Source organism: Phoca vitulina, unplaced genomic scaffold (genome assembly GCF_004348235.1).
Source record: "Phoca vitulina isolate PV1807 unplaced genomic scaffold, GSC_HSeal_1.0 scaffold18, whole genome shotgun sequence".
Lineage (NCBI taxonomy): Eukaryota > Metazoa > Chordata > Mammalia > Carnivora > Phocidae > Phoca > Phoca vitulina.
This window is the reverse complement of record NW_022589721.1, coordinates 32,428,059-32,449,569: the sequence shown is the minus strand read 5'-3', so window position 1 is coordinate 32,449,569 and position 21,511 is coordinate 32,428,059. Positions and strand designations below refer to the sequence as shown.

Genomic DNA, 21,511 nt, shown 5'->3' with positions numbered 1-21,511 from the left:
GCCCCTTGCCCATGTGGATGGCTGATCCGTACCAGTGTCCCGGGGACAGGAGACAGGGAGGTAAAGTGTGTGCAAACCACAGAGAGGAGCGGGGAAGGGGGGAGGACTGTTGTCGTCACAGCCAATGAGTTGGCAGCTATACTAAGAGCCATGAGTATATTCGTATCCTTCAGGCTGGTATGTGGCGCTGTTGGCAGTTTGGCACGGAAAAATAGTTGAATATTGGCAATTTAATACTCAAACTAAGAATTCTCCTTCCAGGGGTTTACTCTAAAGAGGTAAGATCTACATGCATATGTAGGTACAGGATGCTCATAGGAACAGTGCACCTGTTAACAGAAGGGAAATTGGAAGATTGTGTCAATAGGGTCAGTAAAAGGTTGGTTAAATAAATTCTGCTGAGTTTCAAATGTATTCACCCATCCTGACGAGAGAGGTACAGCTCTGTACACGTGGAAGGCATTATGTTAAATGCTGGTGTTTAAAACAGGCCATGTATAGAACATATATAATGTAATTCCATTTATGTGAGAAGATGTATGATTTTTATTTTTACCCTGATCTAACAAAGTTTTGAAAATAGTATGATTTTTGCATTACTGCTTTGACAGGTATTTATATATCTATTCAGCTTCTTGTGCTAACCTTCCAGTGCAGAGTCTGTCCTGTTGCACGTGTGGAACTTCTGGAACTATTATGGGTGATCCCTATGTTCACCTGAGCAGGCAGGAAACGGGCTGAATCCCATTGTTGAAAAGTCAGCTAGGAATTCAGAACTGCCTCCTGTTTAGACATGCGCACACACACGCACGCACACGGCGTGAGTAAAAATTTGGCCTTTCAGCAGCTATCTATAGCCAAGGCCTGTTTAAATGCGAATGAAACCAGAGATATTTTGTAAGAACTTGAGTGTGGAAATTTTCACTGAGTTCAGGGACAAGTTATTTAATAGAAGCCTCAGAGTTAAATGATAGCCATTCTATAATTTTTAAAATCTTTACTATTTGATGAAAATATGTAAGATGTATACATATATGCATATGTATATTTTCACTGCATTCCAAGCTAAATGGATCCATTTTTAAGGGGCCCAGAATTTGATGACCTTGATTCTTTTTAACTGTTTAGTTTGGTAACACACAATACATGTATGTTTTTGTGCGGTGTGATACTTAGTACTAGCGTGAGTGCCTGTGATCCTATGGCCCAAATGAAGAGAACATGCCTGATGTCTCCTGGTCCCCTGTTCCTGTCACATCTCCCCGCCCCCACCCTTTCACTCCATGCAGGCAGACGTGGTCCTGTGTGTCCATCATCCCCTTCCTTACTTCCCCTTGCAAGTTGTCACATTTCACAGTGAGTGTGTGTTTGGTTCTGGCCTAGGGTAGAAGCTGACCTGAGATTTTCCCTGAGCCCTCTGCATTCCCTCAGCGGCCTGACTAGGGTTTGGATATTGTTTTGTTTGTTTGTCACCCAGCTCACAGAAGCATTCCAGAAGACTAAAAAAAAAAAAAAAAAAGTTTTATTCAGCACTTTTAGTTGTTTTCAGTGAGCAGCCTTGTCAGGACATTTGGTCCACTGTTTTGGTAGAAATGGAAGTTGTCATAAGGTGATTTAAACATGTATCCCATTTGGTTCGTTTCTAAAATAATTTTGAATTGTGGTTAGAGGCTGGTTCATCTGATACTAGTTGTTCCAACTTTGTTTAGACCCATTTCAGCACCTCCCACCTACTGAGATTTTGTCAGGGTTCTGGTTTTGCAGGAGAACGTGTGTTCTGTGATTGTTGAGCAGAGTGTGACGAACACCCATGAATTCAAGATTGTTGACAGTGTTGTTCAGGCCTCCCGTGTGGCTGGGATTCTTTTTCCTGCTTCTGGGTACAAGTCAGGCCAGGGAGTGTTTTCTCTCAGAACTCTGATGTTTATTATTGCTGTTGAGAAGTTGGCTGTCATCCTGGCTTTGAAGGTGATCTGTCTGTCCTTTCTCTCTGGGTGGCTTTAAGACCTTCTCTTTGTCTTTAGTGTTCAGCAGTTTTATTACAAACCAGGTGTGGATTTCCACTCATTTTGTCCTGCTTGACCTGTGATGTGCACCCTGTACCAGGGGCTCATCTCTTTTCATCAGTTCTTTGAAATGTCTTGTGATACCGACTCAGACCTTGCCTTTTCTCCCTTCTTTGTGACTTGGCCTGAGGTCCCCATGTGGGTCCACATTAGAACTGCTCTGGCTGCCCTCCCTGTGCATCCACTTCCTTCTCCTGTCTTGGCTCTTTGTCCCCCGGGGATCCACGATTCAGGTAAATCTGTCACGTCACTGCCCACTCTCCTCAGCCGCAACCAACTTTGATGTGTAATGCATTTGCTGAGTTTTTATTTAGCAAAATGTGTCCCTTCCCCCTTTAAGAAAATCTGCCAGGCCGTTGTTAATGGCCCTTACTGTTTTCTGATTTTTCTGCCTTTTATTTCTTTACCATTTCATGTAGAGGTAATGTCTCTTCTGAATCTGAATTATAACGTCTGAAATTCTTGGGCTTGACATCTGTTGGTGATGGTTTACACTGACTCTCAGTCAGTGATATGTTTCCTTGTATGTTTGTTACGAGCTGTTATTTGGTTGAATTTCACATGTGGGAATCTTTAGGGTCTAGCTTGGGGATGAGTAAATAAATACTCCTGAGTGTGTTACCTGTTGTCATCTCTATTTTAGAAGAACACGTATTTTTATTATTTTGGCTCTTTTATCAGGGTAGAAATAAAAGAATTATATTTGGATTCTCTCTACCACTATTCCGATCCCAGGAAACAGAGAGCACTTATAATAAACTACCTTAATTTTATTATTTAGAAATTTCAGCTATGCCCACTATTCATTTTGTCCATTGTTTTAGATGGTGTCATGCAGGAAACAATGTCAGCAGTTATATTGAATGTTGGGCTACTGGTTGGAGATTATCTTGTGGATGCACAGTTTCAGTTAAAGATGTCCTAAATGTGACTACTAATGTGAGATACTGCAAATGATTCACTAAATGTTTTTGACCCATTTTAGAATATTCTGAAAGATATTAATCAGCACACTCTAAAAATAACTAGAATCTTGTTATAACCCTATTTACTGTAGAGCAGAAGTTATAAAACTAAGTTTTGATGCTCAAGCTAATGGCTCATTATAAAACAAGGAAAGTATGCCTTACCCCGAAATCAAACTTTTCCTTTGCCATGTAACATTTTATTCCTCTTTATCTCTCTGAAATCTCACTTGTTAAAGGTGTATTTGGTTGGCAACCTTTTGTAAATAATGGTGGCCATTAGTTTGAAGAGTGATGCCCATGTTTGGTCAGGAAGTTGTCATATTAACTAAATCTGTATTGATGCAGAACTTGTATAGAAATCATCTGGCACTCGAAATTTTCAGCTCTTACAATGCATGGGTCAGACATGGTGTTCCCATTGTTTTCTCCTACAAATATTTTAAGATTAAAATGAGTACAGTTGACCCTTGAGCAATGCGGGGGTGAGGGATGCTGACCCCCTGCACAGTCATAAATTCATGTATTACTTTTGACTCCCCCAAAACTTAATTACTAATAGCCTAGCGTTGATCAGAAGGAAGCTTTACTAATAATATAGTCAATTAACATATTTTGTATGTTGTTTGTATTATATACAATATTCTTACAATAAAGTAAGCTAGAGATAAAAAATGTTATTGAGGAAATCATAAGGAAGAGAAATTACATTTACAGGACTGTACTGTGTTTATCAAAAAAAAAAAATCCATGCGGGCGCCTGGGTGGCTCAGTCGGTTGAGCGACTGCCTTCAGCTCAGGTCATGGTCCTGGGGTCCTGGGATCGAGCCCCACATCGGGCTCCCTACTTTGCAGGGAGTCTGCTTCTCCCTCTCCCACTCCCCCTGCTTGTGTTCCCTCTCTCGCTGTCTCTCTCTGTCAAATAAATAAATAAAATCTTTAAAAAAAAAAAATCCATGCATAAGTGGATCCTTGCAGTTCAGACATGTGTTGTTCCTGTGTTACCTATACATCCATCCATCCTGTCCTGAAAACATGACCTGTAACATAATTACGACTTATTTGACAAAAGGAGTTCTGGTAGGAAGTTGAAAGAAGATACCAAGGGCAGAGCTGTAACCTCACCCTGAGGAATAGAATCTGAACATGCCTGGGGAAATATTGAGGTGCCAGGGTGTGTGGTTTCTTGTTCCTGTGATTTTTTATTCAAATTTTTTATTTTTACAAGTTTTTATTCAGATAATTGTATTATCAGAAATTGATTTCTTTATCTGTATTTTCTTGGCTATAAAGCTTTCTGCCAGTTAAAACATTTTGAAACGGCAGCTCCAAATGGGAGATTCTTTTAACACCTGACATTTTCAACATGGTAATTATCAGCTGTCCTTTTCAAAAAAAAAAAAAAAAGGTAAAATAAATATAGGTCTAAGTCTGACTTATTCGAAGGTCTATTTTCTGTACTTATTTGATAGATTGAGTAATGTACATTTCTTCTTCTTTTTCCACTGCTGTATATTTTTGTTGATTCAAGAAGCACTCATGTTATTGAGGATTCAGGTAAATCCTGCATAGTTACTCTATTCAGCCCATATTTCTTGGTCATCCTTCTGTATGAAAGACTTCAGAAATGGGAAGGCATTATAAATTTGCCTTCAGCCCACCTCAGGGACTTTGACAGACTCTCACACTGGTAGGAACGCTCTGGTCGTGGAGTCCCCAGAACCAATCTCAAAGCTTAGTCACTCACTAGGAGGATTTACAGAACTTGGGTTGTTTGATTCTCTCGCAGAATAAGAAGAAAAAACTAATGAATATAAATAACAGTACTTGCCACAGAAGGAAGTCCAAATATACCCTATTTTTTGAAGTAGGAAATTGACATCAACATGGACACAGATTAATTTGAAAAACCAAACACCGGGGATGCCTGATGGCTCAGTTGGTTAAGAGCTGACTCTTGGTTCCAGTGCAGGTCATGATCTCAGGGTTGTGAGATCGAGTTCCGCGTTGGGCTCCCTGCTCAGCATGGAGTCTTCTTGGGATTCTCTCTCTCTCCCTCTGCCCCTCCCCTGCTCACACACTCTCTCTCTTTTTCTCTAAAATAAATAAATAAAATCTTTAAAAACAAACAAACCAAACACCAGCTTTCAGAAGTCTTTTCTTGAAAGACACTTGCTCAAGTGCTGCACTTGGGGTCAGCACACAGTAGTTGTCTGTGACATGAAGAGAGAGTGGCCAGGCGAAGCATGCGGTACACGGGAAGTCATTACGTCAGCCCTTGTAGGCAGCAGGGTGACGGGATGTGCTTCCACCCGCCCCTGGTCTTCTTGTAGAGGAAGACTGTGGTCTTCCCTGTGAGAGAGTTTGGAGGCCATGTGGGCACACGCTGAAGCCTGACTTGTAGGGGTGGGCCGACTGGTGCTTGAGTCCTCACTCTTAAAACACTTGCTGTGTGACCTTGGGTGAATTAACTTTCCTGATCTTTATGTGTAAAATGGGACTACTAACACCAACCTTGAAGAATTATTGTAAAGATTGCAAATAACATATGTGAAAGCATGTACCTCAGCCCTGGTAGTACTCCTTACATAATAGGCAGCCCCTCTGTTGTCACCTTCATTCTCGTTAGGCTTGTTCTAAGGCTTTACATTGGGGATGATGCTACTGCCAACTCACAGTGGTGCTGCGAGGATTATGGGACATGTTACATACAAGTCTGCCTGCCAGGGTGCTCAGTATTTTTAAGCAATTTTATCCACATACACACACTTAAATGCTCAGTAAATTACGTATATTTCACAAATGAGAGGCAGTGAATTCCACTGAAAGTTAGTAGGAGATGAAAGGTAGTCAAGAAATGTCTTAGAAGAGAAATGAACACTGAGCATATAGAACCCTGAGTCCTAAAGAAAAATGCCTGAGCACAGCATCAGTATGTGAATGTGCATGGTGGCTTCAGAGAACGTCCTCTCTGGGGGGCCGTCAGGGAAATCGGATGGGGTTCGCCGTCTCTGCTCTTGCAGACACAAGCTGCCACAGGGCTTGCGGTAGGGATGCAGGGAGCCGAGGGTCTGCTGGGGTGGCTTCATGTGGGGTCAGTCCACTCTGCAGGGCGCATCGATCACTTCAGACCATGGGCACAGAGCTCTGAGAGCGAGAGCAGTAGACTGTTGATGTAGGAAAACAACTCCTAGAGCTTTTAAGTCATGTTCATAATGGGATTTTCTACAGAGACTATTAAATTATCATTGCCTCTGTTTGCATTTTTGCAACTAATGTGAATCTGGTTTTGATGAATGAAATAAAGTATACGATTACGTTTTGCCACCTGTGAAAAGTGCTTAAAAATTATAATTAAGCTTTAAGATAATTTTGTTGACTGTGTAGTATTCCATTATATATACACACATACCACATCTTCTTTATCCATTCATCTCTTGATGGACATTTAGGCTCTTTCCACAGTTTGGCTATTGTGGACGTTGCTGCTATAAACATTGGGGTGCATGTGCCCCTTCAGATCACTACATTTTTATCTTTGGGGTAATTTTACTCAGCATGTAATTGATATTCTGCTGTGGTTTCTTTGAAGTCCTAACCAAACTATAAACTAAGATCGACTATTTCAGTCAGAACAACTGTGGTGTTTCTCTAACTCACAGAAATACATGTCTTGATGTATCTCTTGTGCCTTTATTTTTGTGTGCAATAATAAACCTACTTAGGATGCAAAAACTTTGTTTTTAAATTCGTATTTATTTTTTGCTATATAGGAGAAAGGGCCAGTTGAAGTATAAACAAAATGATTCTAGGATTAAAGCTTTTAACTTAATTTAGTGGATTGAGTAAATCAGTTTGAATCAGTCTTAAATACCTACTATGTGTAAACAGTAGAAATTATTGTTGCTTATTTACATGGAAAATGATATTTACAGAGGTACCCAAACCCCAATTTGAAGACTTTATTAATTCATTCATTTGCTCACTTATTCTGTTAATAAATATTATTAACCACCGAGGTCTAGGTGCTAATGCAGAAAATAAGGCAAAGGTTTTGAGAGGAAATGATGTTCAGATCAGAAATAGCATATGGTTGCCTATGGCTAGGTGACTGGTCATCGCTCCTCCCCTAAGAGAAAGGAATGAGTAGGCGAGTACAGCGCACATCGAGTTCTGGATTCTTGGTACATTGAAGAGGATATTCCCATCGAAAACTTTTTGCTGTAAGAAAGACATGTGGTGAAGTGACTGGAGGAAGTGTGAATCAGTGTGTTGGCAAACTTCCTAGGCAAACATTGCTGAGTTTCTGGACAGTTTCAGCCAACCGTTCGAGGTTTGGCATCATGAACTGAGGCAAAGCTTATATTGTATTATAGTTTCTGTAGTTGCTCAGCAATAAGCTTGGCGAAGGAGGTAGGTGGTTTGTTGAGTAGGTGTTGGTTTTGTCAGAGAGTTAGAATAAAGGGATAATTAGAGATTGGGAAGTTGGGGGTCTTTGCAAGGGAAGGTCAGGATGATGACATATGATGTAAGGTAGACAGAGTATTTAACTGGGGAGTAGAAATCTTTTGAGCAAGTGAGCTGACAGGCTAGGAGGTAATAGTTGAAGAGCAGGATCTTTGGCATTTTTTTTCTAGGGCAGAGGTCAACACACTTTTTCTGTGAAGGGCCCGAGAGTAAATAACTTCAGAGTTGAGCACTAAGAGGCAAAACCAAGGGTGTTTGAAATACTTCTATAGTAAGAGACAAGACGGATTTCCACAAAATTTTGTATCGGTGAAATTCATAATATAATGATTGAGTGTAGTTTTTTGTAATACAGTTCTGCTAATGAGAATAATGGACTTCCTTTTGGGGGAGCGATAACATTTCACTAACTGAGGTTCAGAATAGTGCTCTCTATTGTCAGTTGCAGATGTTGATCTCTTGATGCTATTCTATAAGGAGATCTTACATATTTCATCTTGGGAAGTGTCTTCACACTGACAGGTGCTCTCAGGTCTAGCTAGCAGTCTGCCAGGTACTGTGATTGAGCATAATCATTACTCAGAAGCTGCTTATGGAATTCTTTTGGATTCTTCTCTTTTTTTTTTTAAATTTAAATTCAATTTAATTAACATAGAGTGTATTATTAGTTTCAGAGGTAGAATTTAGTGATTCATCAGTTGCTTATAACACCCGGTGCTCATTCCAAGATTCTTCTCTTTATATTAGATTTTACACATGTTATGACTTTGCAGATTAATCACATACAGGTGATGGTGAGGTGGAAGCATGTCATTTACAGAGTTACGTGGATTTTGAAATATGTAAATTTTCTTTGCCCTTGCCATTGGGGTCCAAAGAATGCTGCTGGGACTGTCTGTAGTTTGGAGTTCAGAAGATACATCCACTGCAAATTTGCATGGAAATAGAGATCTTTTTCTTGCTTTCGCTTGTGACAGCATGGGGAGGGTCTAAAGCAGTTTGCGATTCAGATGAGGTCAGTTGCTTCTTAAAGTCTAAGTGCTCATGGATTAGATGAGTTCTTAGTAAGAGTCCATTGTATTTCCGTAGCTATTTTTGGTGTTGCTCATTTCTGTATCCAGCATAATTATTGGCCCAGTGTGTCTGGAGGATGTGAACGGCACCCTGGAAACAGCCGTGGAATGGGTGGCTCTGCAGTGTGCTCTTCTAACACAGCTTTGTTTCCCCCATTCCTTCTGATTGCAGGTGAAGAGCGACTACATGTCCGAGATAGCTGACCGCGTGGACCAGGACATTGCTTTGAAGCTGGGCTGTCTAGAGATACGGTAAGGTGGTAACTAGGCATTGAGGACTTTGCTCATCAGCGGTGTTCATTAGTTTTGGAAATTATCCAAGTATTTTCCTTTTCCTCATAAAGATTACTAATGAAATATTGAATAAAATTTGAGTAAAAATTTGAGATTTTGAATTAGGTTGTCAGTGCTACTTTTAGAAATCTTAGGATCTTTTAAAATGGTATTTCGTTGTATTTGGAGTGGAATGATTGATGAGAGTGTGCGAATGTAGGTAGGTCTGAGAGCGCTCCCCAGTACTCTCCTGGGGTAATAGAAGTGTGCTCTGTGTGTGGGATCCCAGGTGTTAGCCGCTCGCCACCCCACCGGTGGGCTGAGGGATTAAATGTGCTCGTGCACATCGCTTAAATGGAAACATAAATAGCCGCATATGGCCAGTGGTGGCCGTGCTGTGGGGGTGAGGGAAATGGACATCGGAGGCTATCGTTCCTGATTCTGGTAACATTTGTCACCGTCTGTCAAGTATTCTATGCTACCATTTTAATTTTGAATAAAAGAGTATTTTACCTTTTTCAGGTGTGATTTCAATTAAAATTTACTTGAGGCTGCTAGTTTAAGATGAGTTGGTTAAACTAGCCAAAATTTGATGATGTGTGCTCAGAACAGTTAGTGAGAATTTCCCCCCAAGATCATTATTTTTTATACTACATGAGGCTGTTACATACCAGTCCGTACAAGGACAACCGAGGGTTGTTCAACTCTTCCTTAAAACTTGTGTTCAGCCTTAGTTCTTTTCTCCAGTAACAGCAATCATCCCTCACTGGTCTCTTCGTGTTCCTGTCCCACCCCTGAGCCCTCACAGGTCCAGGCAGAAAGCATACTTGGGTGCCCCTTTCTCACTGCAGACAGTGCTGTACTGGGTTATGTGGGGCAAGGGTCAGAAAGCACCCGCTGTTGCACGAGTGGTGCTGGGACTCCCTGGGTTCTAGGTCACCTTCCTGCTCCTTCCCACTCTGGCCTCCTGTGCTGTGTTTATCCCTCTCCTCTGTGCCCCGTTCAGTGTCCTTGATGTCATTATGAAGTAATGCACTGCAGGAAAAGCCGGACAAATCAGCCTCCCTCTCCAGGCCCCTCCTTTACCTGCTCCCCTCCCCCCCGCATGAATAGAAAGCGAGAAAACCAACTAAGTGACCCTTTGGGGGTCCTTTGTAGTTTTTCATCTAAGTCTAGTACTTTCATTTTAAGTAGGCCAAAGAAAAAGCCAAACAAATTTGAAAAGCAAAACCAGTATTTATATTATTATAGACAGGTTTGAAACAAAGTCTCATTCTCCTGTAATATGACTTGAGATGATGCGTCATATCCCGAGTGTCCCAAAGCAGCTCAAGCCAGAGCTTAGCCCTTTGCAGGATACTGTGTATGTGCAGAGAGAATCCGACCCACGCGTGGCAGGTTCTGCAGAGAGAGGACCTGGCTCCAGTGAGACCTGGCTGCTTGAATGGGTAGTCTGGAGTAAGAGAGTGAAGTTCAGACACTGAGCATTCAGAATGGTAGACAGCATTTCCGGGCCGGAGTCTGGCCCCTCTGCCTGCAGAGCCTACTCGGATCATTCTGTCACATGTCCGTGCACTTCCCCTGGGTGACACGTGCGCCCCTGCGGGAGTCGGTGTGCTTGCTGCCTGCCTGGCCATGGCAGGAGGCTGGTGTCCCTGTAGCCGTCCTGCTCGTGCGAGCAGTCTCTGACGGAGAGATGAGCACAGCAGCCGGCGGATGGAACTAACCTCCTTTACACCTGGAGTCTTGCGTCTCATCTTTACAAAGAGCCAGGCCTGCTTCACATTAAAAGAGAAAGCAAGATCGTCCAGTAGGACAAAGTCTGTGTTCACTGATCTCTGCCTCACTGGGGCATGGGAGTAAGGCCAGGGATGAGATTCGGTCTTTATTAATAGCATATCTGGATGTTTGTGGCTGAGCCGCAAAGTAGTTACCATTCAGCAGCGTAGACCCTCCTTATACGTGTGTGTAAATATATGTCTTCCCTGGTTTTAGGCGCTCGTACTGGGAGATGCGAGGCAACGCGCTAGAGAAGAAGTCCAACTATGAAGTGTTAGAGTAAGTATCACACAGCTCCGCTGTACCGCACACACCCAGAAATAAGTCAGCCTTCAAACCGAGGGTTTTATTAGTTTACCTAAAGTTAAATTCAAAACCTGAAACACTACTATTTCTAAAACAATTATTTCTGGAAGAAGGAAAGTTTTTTTAAGCAAAGAATTCCTAATGACAGTAACTGTGTGAGCAGAGATTTTAATTTGTTGACACATGTCTTTGGGCTGATAATGTTTACGGCATGTCGGCACAGACTTCTGTCTCTGTAGATTTAATCATATTGGGGTGAAGTTTCACTTGTAGTTTGCAGCGAATTCAGAATTGCTGATTCAGTTATCACCTACATTCTCTGTATACATTGTTGAAGGGTTTTTTCACAGGTGGAGATATGTGAATTACTTGTTGCTCACGTAACAGGATATTTAGGATAACTGAAATATTTTCGGATCTTGAAATTAATTTGTGTATTAGACTGTTATATTAGGTTGTATTAAATGCATAGAAGCCATGCTGGAGTTTATGTCTGGGGAGGCTTGAAGTTCTGTACTTCATCTTTTTTTTTTTTTTTTAAAGATTTTTATTTATTTATTTATTTGACAGAGAGAGACACAGCGAGAGAGGGAACACAAGCAGGGGGAGTGGGAGAAGGAGAAGTGGGCTTCCTGACGAGCAGGGAACCCGATGCGGGGCCCGATCCCAGGCCCCTGGGATCATAACCTGAGCCGAAGGCAGACGCTCAACGACTGAGCCACCCAGGCGCCCCTCTGTACTTCATCTTTTTGATAATTCATGCAGCAAAAGAGCGTTGATCTTTAAGTCCCAGTAAAGGTCCGTTTTAGTTTCATTAGGAATGGTGCCACATCTGGCCAACACTTACCTTTTCTGGCTGTATTATTACTGAAATCCTTGTGGTATTTGGGAGATGTAAAATAAATTGGTAAAATAAAGTAAAAGGTTATCTATCACTACTCCCGCTATGATAGCAACTTTAACTGGCTTCAGATTTTGCCTGGACGTTCTTGGAGCCCAGCTGTGGCCACAATGTGAAAGTTTACTGCCCCATCACTTTGAAAGCAAGATTTTGCAGGGGAGTTGTAGTCATTCAAACATAAAAGTAGAAATAACCATTTTTGCAAATTGGTTACAGCTCAGGTACAGCCATTGGGAATAATAACTGGTCATAAGAGATGTGATAGTTATTTTTCATAATTGACACGAGCCTCCTTTGTGCCTGGCTGTGAGGGGAGAGAATGCCACCTGGGCCGTCTGTCCTGCTTGAGGCCCTGAGAGCCAGCCCACAGCCTGACCTCTGAACGTGACATGTCCGCAGAGCCTAGCGTCCGTGAGCATGCACAGCACAGAGGACACTGTCCAGACGCTGTGCCCGGGTTTATCTGAACGCATCAATCCATACGTTGTGCCCTTAACAGATTGGGAAGGGCAAAAAGGAGTTGGTTGGAGATGAATGAAAAATTTGAGATTAACTAGGATATCTTAGCAGGCAGAATTATTTTCAGTAGAGTGTTTCCCGACCTTCAGTGGATGATGTAGAAGTAGTGAGACCATCAGTAACTGAAACAGAAAACAGCACTCACTGTGGTGGAGATTTCTGTTCACAACTATCACATTCTTCAGCCTGCCAGACTCTCAGTGCTTCAAATACAAATCACCAGAATTGAGGAGATCATTGAAGATCTTGTCTGAGATGACACTGGGTTTGTTCTCAATTCAAATGGAGGTTCACAAATAACAGGAATCGTTTTACCTGTTTGGTTATTTGGTCGATTATCTGTTCCTTTGTCCATTTATTTCTTTACTCATTAGTTCACTTAACGGACATTACTGAGCACGTGCTGAGCCATTGGCAGCTGAGTGCTGGATATTCAGAAATTCATAATACAAAATGTTCACCCTCAGGAAGCTTACAGCTAGCGGGGAGACTCAGATGAGTGAGCAGAATTGTAGAATAACATCCTAGGAGCTGAAGTAGAGGTGCCTGGGGGTGGGGGGTGTTGGGAGCGTGGGACTTGATGTCCGAGGTGGTTTCACGGGGAGATGTGGTCACCCCGAGTCTCGAAGAAGGCATGTGGGCAGGTGGGGGGAGCTGCCCGGGAGGCGGGATGAGACTTTGTGAAGGCACAGAGACACGGAAGGTCAGGTAGCAGCTAGAAAACTGTCGGTTCATTGTGAGGGCTGGGTCATTAACAGCCCACTGCTCTCTTCAGAAGCCTGTGGTCCTTGCCCGTTGCTGATCCTGGGCCATCCTAAACAGGACAGTGGTGTGAGGAGATTTGCGATTTAGAACACCATGTTTGTGGGACTGGGGTTTTATTAAAGAAGGTTCAAAAAGGGAAGCAGGGAACCAGGACACCACGGTGTCCCTCCTGCCCACTCGAGGGGGAGCGAGGCTGTGTTGTGGGCACGGCAGCGCTGGGAGCGAGCTGGGTGGAGGTGGCCGGAGCTGGGGTCTGTGTGCCAGCTGGCTGGTTAGACTTGGTTTTCTGTCCTGGGCCACTAGGGATACGCTCGCAGGAGGAGTTTCTGTTGGAGGGGGAACCGGAGAAGTTGTTGGAGCATGTTGGTTTTCAGTTCTGAGGGAACATGCATTTTTTAAAAAATAGAAATGAAGGAGAAAAGTGGGTTTATTTCATATGCTATAAAATCGCTCCTACGAGTAGCATTAAAATCTTCCATGGTCCCCAGTGCCTGGTTTCTAATGTCATTCATCAATAAAAGGAACCAGGGTTCCTTTGAAAAATGCCTGATGCTAGAAAGGCGGGGGGAGGGAGTACAGGAGGGTCCTGAGCTTCCTGGTGCCAGAAGGGAGGAAGCGCTCTGCCCACGTGTTGCAGGAGCCAGCTGAAGTGCCTAAAGCTGGCATCGTTTGGGCTACAAAATGAGCGACATAGTTTTATATCATAACCCAGATTATAAAGTAGATATCCGTGAGTCCATACTCTTAGAAATGACTGAGTACATGAGAAGTGACAAATCTTCCCTGCAGAAGAATTATAAGTAACTTATGTAGATGTGACCACAAAGGGGGCAGAGCACAAAGTCCCACCTTAAAGGATGCGCTGTGCCTGGTGACTGGTACAGGACGGTGTGGAGAGGGGCGTGGGGAGAAAGTCGGCTGGCGGTGAAGAAACCTGGCAGGCAACACGTGAGCTAGATGATCAAGGTCGGCGTCAGCAGTGAGAGGCCATGCTGACGGCAGGTGCCCTCGGGAGGACCTGTCGAGAAGGGCACTCCACCTCTGTTGGCTTCCTCCCCTAAACCCGTAACCCCAGTCTCATGCGAAACACAGATAATTCCCAGTCGAGGGACATTATACAAAATACCAAACCAGCACACCTTAAAGCTGTCAAGATGGTCAAAAACATGGAGAATCTGAGAACCTCACATAGCCAAGAAGAGTCTGTGGAGTCATGGTAATTAAGTTGGATTCTGTAACAAAAAAAAATGATGTAGAAGAAGTAATGAAATCTGAATTAAGTACAGACTCTGTTAATAATAGCCAGTCGGTGTTGATGTAGGAGTTGTGGTGTGCCACTGGTGATGGGAGCTGGGACAGGAGAGAGACCTGGGCCTGGGCTGTGCGTGGGGCTCCGTGCTGTCTTTCCAACGTCTCTGTAAAACTGAGACTATTCTACAATAGTCTGTCTCAATTTAGAGAGGAATGATAAAGGAATGGAGGTGAAAAGCCAGCGGGTAGATAGGGATGACAGTCTCAAGAGTTCAGTCCGTGGCGGACAGTTCCCTGAAGTCTGAGAAGGACCTGGATCATAAATCACCAGGCAGCCAGGGACAGGGTGCCGGAGCGCCTGCTCGCATCCTTCAGGTTAGCGTGGAAGCCCGCCCTGTTGCGGTGAACTGTATCCTGCCCTGTCTCTGCGAGGCCCCAGTAGGAACTGTGGTGTCACCGGGTGAAGTGAGCCAGGCATACTGTAAATACTGTGAAAGGGACACAGAGTCAGAGGACAACAGGGGCCCAACTGAAATCCCCATGGGTGATGCATTGACATGTCTGTGGCGGCAGGAACAGGCAGTTAAAAGAAAGAAAATGAAGAAGCAGGTATCCATCAAGGTGGGGTGGTGGATGGTGTATTTGGAGACAGGAGTTTTCAGTTTAAGATCTGTTAGCAACAAGGAGCACCTGGCTGGCTCAGTTGGTAGAGAGAGTGCTGCTCTTGATCTCAGGGTCATGAGTTTGAGCCCCACACTGGGTGTGGAGTCTACTTAAAAAAGAAAAAAATAAAGAAAAAAGATCTGTTTGAAATGAAAGTCAAAGATTGCATCAGAATTGGTATATATTTGGCTTATTTCTAGAGATTACAGAAATTGAGGTGACGGGAGAGAAGGCGGGGGGGCAGAGGACAGACCCGGGCACTAATGGGTGGGGGTCAGTGAAGTGGAAGATGTGGGGGTTGCTGTCCCCAAGTGAGGGCCTGTATCACGGGAGAAATGGGTGCAGCGTGGTGTCATCACAGGCCTTCTCAGGGGCTGTGGGTGAAAAGCAGAATTATCTGTAGTCTTGAGGCGGCTGTCGTGTATTCTTATGTAGGTATGCTATGTAAATGAGGCAGACATGATAGAGAAGGAAAAGAAGGGCAGGTTTAGGAGGCTTAGGTTCCAGGGTATGACTGTGCTGGGTTTACCCTGCCCGCTTTCTCCCTCCCTCTAGTGGTTCCGGGTAGGTGCGGATGTGTGATTCCTCTGTCCTCTTGCAGCAGAGTGTCTGGTGCGGGTCCTGCCCCCACCGTATCCTGCCCTTGGTATGGGCTTCCAGGGGTGTAGAGTGAGAGTGTTGCTGATGCCTGCCTCAGTGTGCGGAGTTAGGGAGGCGAGCTGCATCGAGAGCCGAACACAATGCCGGCCCTGAGCAAACGTTTGCCCGTAATTACCATTGTGATCAGGATCCAGATGAGAGCTTGTCACTCACGATGAAAACCAAACTGTGTAGAGTTACTTCACAGTGTTAGTAAGAAAACAGCGTATGAAAGAATGTCAGAGTTCATCTCTTAACTTAATTTTGAACCTTTCAAAATTGTTTTCATTTGTTTACAAAGGTAGTAATACATTCTAGCTGGAGAAAATTGGAACAGAATTGTCCAATAAGATAAAAATCTTCGAATCCCATCAGTTAGTGTTAACCACCTTCACAGTCTTACTGTCTTCAGAAATATTCCTATAGACCCCCCTTGTTTCCGTGTGTGTGCACAAGGCAATACAGGGCTCAGTGTGAGAGCAAGGACGCTGTACGTGCATCCTGCTTCTTTCCGTCAGCCTCACTCTGGAGAGCTGTTTGCACTGACCGAGTGCATGTCAGCAGATCCGTCAGATCCGTGGGCCATGCTACGTGTGACAGTCCGGGCGTGGGGGACGTTCGGGCCGGTGACAGTACGTGGCAGTGTCACCGTGTTTTCTTGTTCGATTTTGCCTGTTGACCGACAAATAATAGCTTGTTTTATTTATTTCAGCTTGATTACCGTTGATATTGAGTACCTTCTCGTATGTGGACCATTTTATATATTCCTTTTTTAAAATTGGCTGTATTTTCTTTTCGTATTAATATTAAGAGGTTTTTGTCATATTAACTGTGTTTGTAGAATTTGTTCTGTATGTTCTTCCCAACTTGTCTTTGTCTGTCAACTGTGACCATAAATGGCTTTTCATCATACAGGACTTGTTCTTTTTTTTTTTTTAATGTAGTAAAATCTGCCAGTTATTTTCATTTTAGTTTTGAGTTTCAAGACCTGATGTTTGTTCTCAAACTTTTCTGGATTTATTTCTATTTTCTCATCTCTAGATGTGCATCTAGATATGTTTTCAAAGGTTTTCTTGGTAATGGTCTGTGTGATAACAGCTTCTTTGGCTTTCGTGGAGACTGTCTTTGTGAGCTGGTGTAAGATCATTTCCCTCCAGTAATTTATTATGTAAACATTCAGACACAAAGAAAGTTGAAAGAACCGTGCAGCGAGCACATGTATACCCGCCCCCCAGATTCTGCAGTTGACATTCTGCTGTATTTGCTTGATATGACCAGTTTTTGTAAGTGTTTCAGTGTGGTTTTAAAAATGGACTTTCTGTTCAAGCTGCTTAACGTCTGTCTTTCCTGGTGTTTTGTCTCCTGACATGTCAGTGACTGAGAAGGCATGTGTCTCCCTCTGTGGGAGCGGCTGTGCCCGTAGCCTCCTGTGGGTCAGTTCATGTCTGCTCTGTACTGGGGGCTTTTTCAGTGAAACACACAAACAGAATGTTTTTTATCTTCTTGGTTAATTGACTCTCTTGTCATTATTCAGTTACCTTCAGGGTGCCTAATCGTACATACTTTCTTGTTTTGGGGGATTTCTCCCCCTGATGTCATCTTTGCGTTCTTTAGGTTAGCATTGGCCTAGCTTTCATTTTCTTTCCTTATATTACTTCTGTTCTTTCCTTTATTACTTTTTTTCTCTTCCCGCTTTATTACGTCCTTATACTTTTAGGCATGTCTCTTATAAGCATCATAGATCTAGAATGTGTTTCTTTTAACTGGTGATTTAATATGTTCATATTTATTAGGATAAACGATGTATGTGGACTGGCTTGTGTTGTCTTTATTTCTATTATCCTTTTTTAAAAAAAACTTTGTTTTTTGGGTGTGTGTGTGGTTTTCTTTTTTTTTTAATGTGTATTTCTTAATGGGTTTTCTTATTCCAAATTTTCTTCCCTAATGATTTGGAAATTTACAAACTATTTCTGTTCTTTTATTAGTTACCCTTACAATTTAACCTTCTATAGTAACCAAATCTAGATCTTAAAATTCTCTTCACCCTCTCTTCTGTAGTGCAAGGACCTCTGGACATCTAACTCTCTCTGCACCTCCTTCCAGCTCGCACACCGTTGCGCCCATATGTTAGTTCTGTCTTTACTTAAGCTCCACATGTTAGACGTTGTTATAATCTCACGCAGACATTGTTGATTTGGCGGCATGTGTACCATTTTATCTCTTACACATTCTTGTGTCTACTTCAGACCACCCTTCCGGCATCCTTTTCCTTCAGACGCTGTATTTGCTCCACACTCAACAGATCGAGTTTCCAGGACGGCTGTTGACAGACATGCTGCCATTTCTCTGCGGTCGCTCTTTCCTTTCGGAGCTTCGCGCTGCTCTTCCGTCTCCCTCGTGCCTCACGCTTGCATTTCGTTCATGACCCAGCTTGGAACAAGATGTGCTGCTTGATTCTGTGGATTCGCATTTTTCATCTGCAAAGTGTATGCCATCAGCTCTGCAGTTGTCAGCTAGATACATTTGGACCTTTATAACTCTTAACATGGTTCATATTTTCCATCTGTTTCTCCCTGTGATGGTGTATGTGTCATTTCTCTAGATGTGTCTTCTAAGCCTTTCATTCCCTCCTAAGTAGTCTTTCTGTCATACCTCATCGGCTCACATTTCATTTCACCATTGACACTTTTCAATTCCAAGTTCATTTCTTGGGATGTGATCTGCTCTTTGTTCCCAATAACCTTTTTTTTTTTTTTTAAGATTTTATTTATTTATTTGACAGACACACAGCAAGAGAGGGAACACAAGCAGGGGGAGTGGGAGAGGGAGAAGCAGGCTTCCCGCTGAGCAGGGAGCCCGATGCGGGGCTCGATCCCAGGACCCTGGGACCATGACCTGAGCCGAAGGCAGACGCTTAACGACTGAGCCCCCCAGGCGGCCCCCCAGTAACCTTTTGCTGCATGCTTGTGCATGTGATGGTGGCAGGAGTGTGTCCGTCAGCTCCTCAGACTCACTCAGGCCTCCAGGTGGCTTGAGTCAGAGCTGGGGGGCCGAGGTAGGGCAAGCGGGGCTCCAGGGGGCTCGTTCGAGAGCCAGGGGTGGATGACACAACTGCAGCCTCCCTCGGGTCCAGGCCCAGCGTCAGAGCACCAGGTCCACCCCCCTGCCCCCCCCCACACCTTCAGACGCGTTCCGTCCAGAACCCTAGAGCAGGTGCCCGCGGCTGGCGGTCCCAGGGCTCCTCACCCCCAGTGCTTAGCGAACGCCAGGCCAGGTCTGCAGGCCTGCTGTTTGTCGCCATGCTGCGTAAACAGTCGCTGCTCTAGCACAGCCTGCCTTCAGTTTTCCTTTTTCCTGAGGTATGTTATTTAGAAATTCTTCTGTATGTATCTTTCGTGGTTAAGTTCTGTTTCTGACATCTTGAAAGGTGGCTTTACTCCATGAACAATTCATGATTCCTCATGGTATTTTCTCAATACTTTAAAAATTTGTGAAGCTGTTCCTTGGGTTCTGTCTTCCCACAACGCTGTCGGGAAGGCTGATGCCAGGGCTTTACATGTTGTGCCCGCTGAGCGGTCATCCAGCTCTGAGCAGACTCTGGTCATCCTGCCCCAGGGACCCGGCAGCCCAGGTCCTCCAGGGGCCTCGGCATTTCTCTTTCCTACTGAGTATTACTGGTAACTTGGGGCCACTTAGAAAGATGTGTATTTTCTAATACAGAAGAGAATTCTACACAAATGCAGAATATCACTTGTTTCCTATTAGTTTATTTTAGGTTTCTCTTTTTCCCTGCCAGTAATGAGAAAAATTGGGAAATAGTCCACAGGGTTGCCTAGTTTCTGTCAGAAAATTTAAAGACAATCTTGGTTGTTTATAGCCTAATGAAGAATACGCCTTCAACTTTACCATGTTTCTAAATAACTATTTTGAATCATGCTAAAGATAACTGGGCCAAGTTCTAAGAGTGGGGAAAGCACTATGTAGGAACTTCTGTAATTTTTCTTTAAACTAACTAAAGAGCTAGTCTTTCCATGTCTTTCCAACCATGGTAGAACCAGTGTGCCTTATCTGTAGACAAAAGGGAGATGTGTGGCGGTGGCCCCCCAGCCCCGGCCCCAGAACGCGTCCTCCTGAGTATGCACGCTTCCAGGGAGCGGAGTGGCGTGCAGATGGATGAGACTTCCATTTGCACCTTTATGAGCAGAGGCGAGGCAGGGGAGGAAGGTAGCTGCCACAGGAGGTCAGATTAGAGGTTTTAAAAAAATGTTTTGTACTCAAGCTAACAACTGCATTGTGACAATGACAAATTAACCAAAATACGCTAATGAAACTGTGTTTAAATTATGGTTCCTACTGTGATCTCGTTGAAGGAAGAGTTTTACATACCACTGATTCTTGTTTAAACTACAGACTTGTGTTGTGAAGTTATTTTATATGAACTACTTCACTTTTTGGTTCTGCTCATTTCCTTATTATGTGGTTCGCTTTTTCAAGACATGTGTTTTTAGTCACCTTTGCGTGTGGCGTGTTCCTCTGTAGTTGTCTGTGTACCCGTGTCTGTTTTCTGCTAGACTGTCAGCTTCGCTGGTGGAGGCCCTCCTAGCCCCATCGCCTAGCGGTGCCTCACGTTTAGGTGGTGCTCCACCCATCGGTGCTTCTTGGATGAAAAACAATTCATGATTTAAAAGTAACTGAGGATAATAAGTTTGCATTGTTTTCATTTCTTCATTGTCTTCCTAATAGCAATCTATTAGGTTTCTTTAGTTACCTATGATACATAAAAGAAGATGCTGATGGATTTGGCATGAATTAACAGTGGCTTAACTAAGATAAAAGGTCATTTCTCTTTAATACAAAACAAATCCTAGGCAGTCGCCGTTCCTCATCACCAGAGTGCCAGGCCTCCTTTTTTTTTTTTAAGATTTTATTTATTTGACAGACAGCGAGAGAGGGAACACAAGCAGGGGGAGTGGGAAAGGGAGAAGCAGGCTTCCCGCTGAGCAGAGAGCCCGATGCGGGGCTCGATCCCAGGACCGTGGGACCATGACCTCAGCCGAAGGCAGACGGTTAATGACTGAGCCACCCAGGCGCCCCCAGAGTTTAATCTTTAATCTTGCCATCCCATCATCCATAGCATGCCGCCCCTCCCCCCCCCATGACCTAGGATGGCTGGTGGACCTTACCAGTCACATTTGTATTCCAGCCTCCCAGAGGAGGAAGAGATGGGCGTCCTCTTTCTTTCCCCTCCCTGCAAGGACACAGGTGTGTACATAGTACTTTCCCTTAGAGGGACGTGGGCCGAGTTGTAGCCACGTGGTCACAGCCGGCTGCAGGAGAGGAGCATAGTACTGTGCCGGGCCAGAAGACAACTGACTACCCAGCGGGAAGGAGAGAATGCCATCCAGACGTGCATAGCGGTCTGTACTGCCGTTAGAGAATTTTCATATTTACCAGTTTTTAAGAGGCTTAAGGTATTTCAGAAGTTAAATATCTCCGTGGTATTTTTATATTAAAGATACTCAGAGTTTCTGGGCAAGGATAAGATAGGGATCCTGTATGAAAATGCACATTTTAGTTGTATTTTAACATCAGTTTCGGTTGCTTTTTTGCCTGGGCTTTAAATCTTTGAAGAATTATGTCCACAGAGCATTAGTTACCCAAAGCCAACAGATGAGGCCAGGGTCTTCTCAGAAGTGGTGCCAAAGGGGAAATAAACTTATCTTTGACATAAGGATTTACTTAGACTGAAGCTTATTCCGTCCTCTGGTCTCCCAAGCCTGGTATCAGTGGCTCTCTGATTAGGGTATCAGTGGACTTGGATGCACGTGTGCAGGACGAGGCCAC

At 43.8% G+C, this 21,511-nt stretch overlaps 1 protein-coding gene across 16 annotated transcripts in view; it reads left to right on the top strand.

Annotated features, from left to right (window-relative positions):
- PTK2 (protein tyrosine kinase 2) overlaps nucleotides 1–21,511 on the top strand; it is a 259,862-nt gene that overhangs the window by 113,476 nt on the left and 124,875 nt on the right. For all 16 annotated transcript variants that reach the window (XM_032415592.1, XM_032415591.1, XM_032415581.1 and 13 more), the window contains 2 exons: nucleotides 8,744–8,823; nucleotides 10,840–10,902. In XM_032415592.1, the coding sequence (XP_032271483.1) occupies nucleotides 8,744–8,823; nucleotides 10,840–10,902 (143 nt within the window). The remainder of the gene's footprint in view (nucleotides 1–8,743; nucleotides 8,824–10,839; nucleotides 10,903–21,511) is intronic.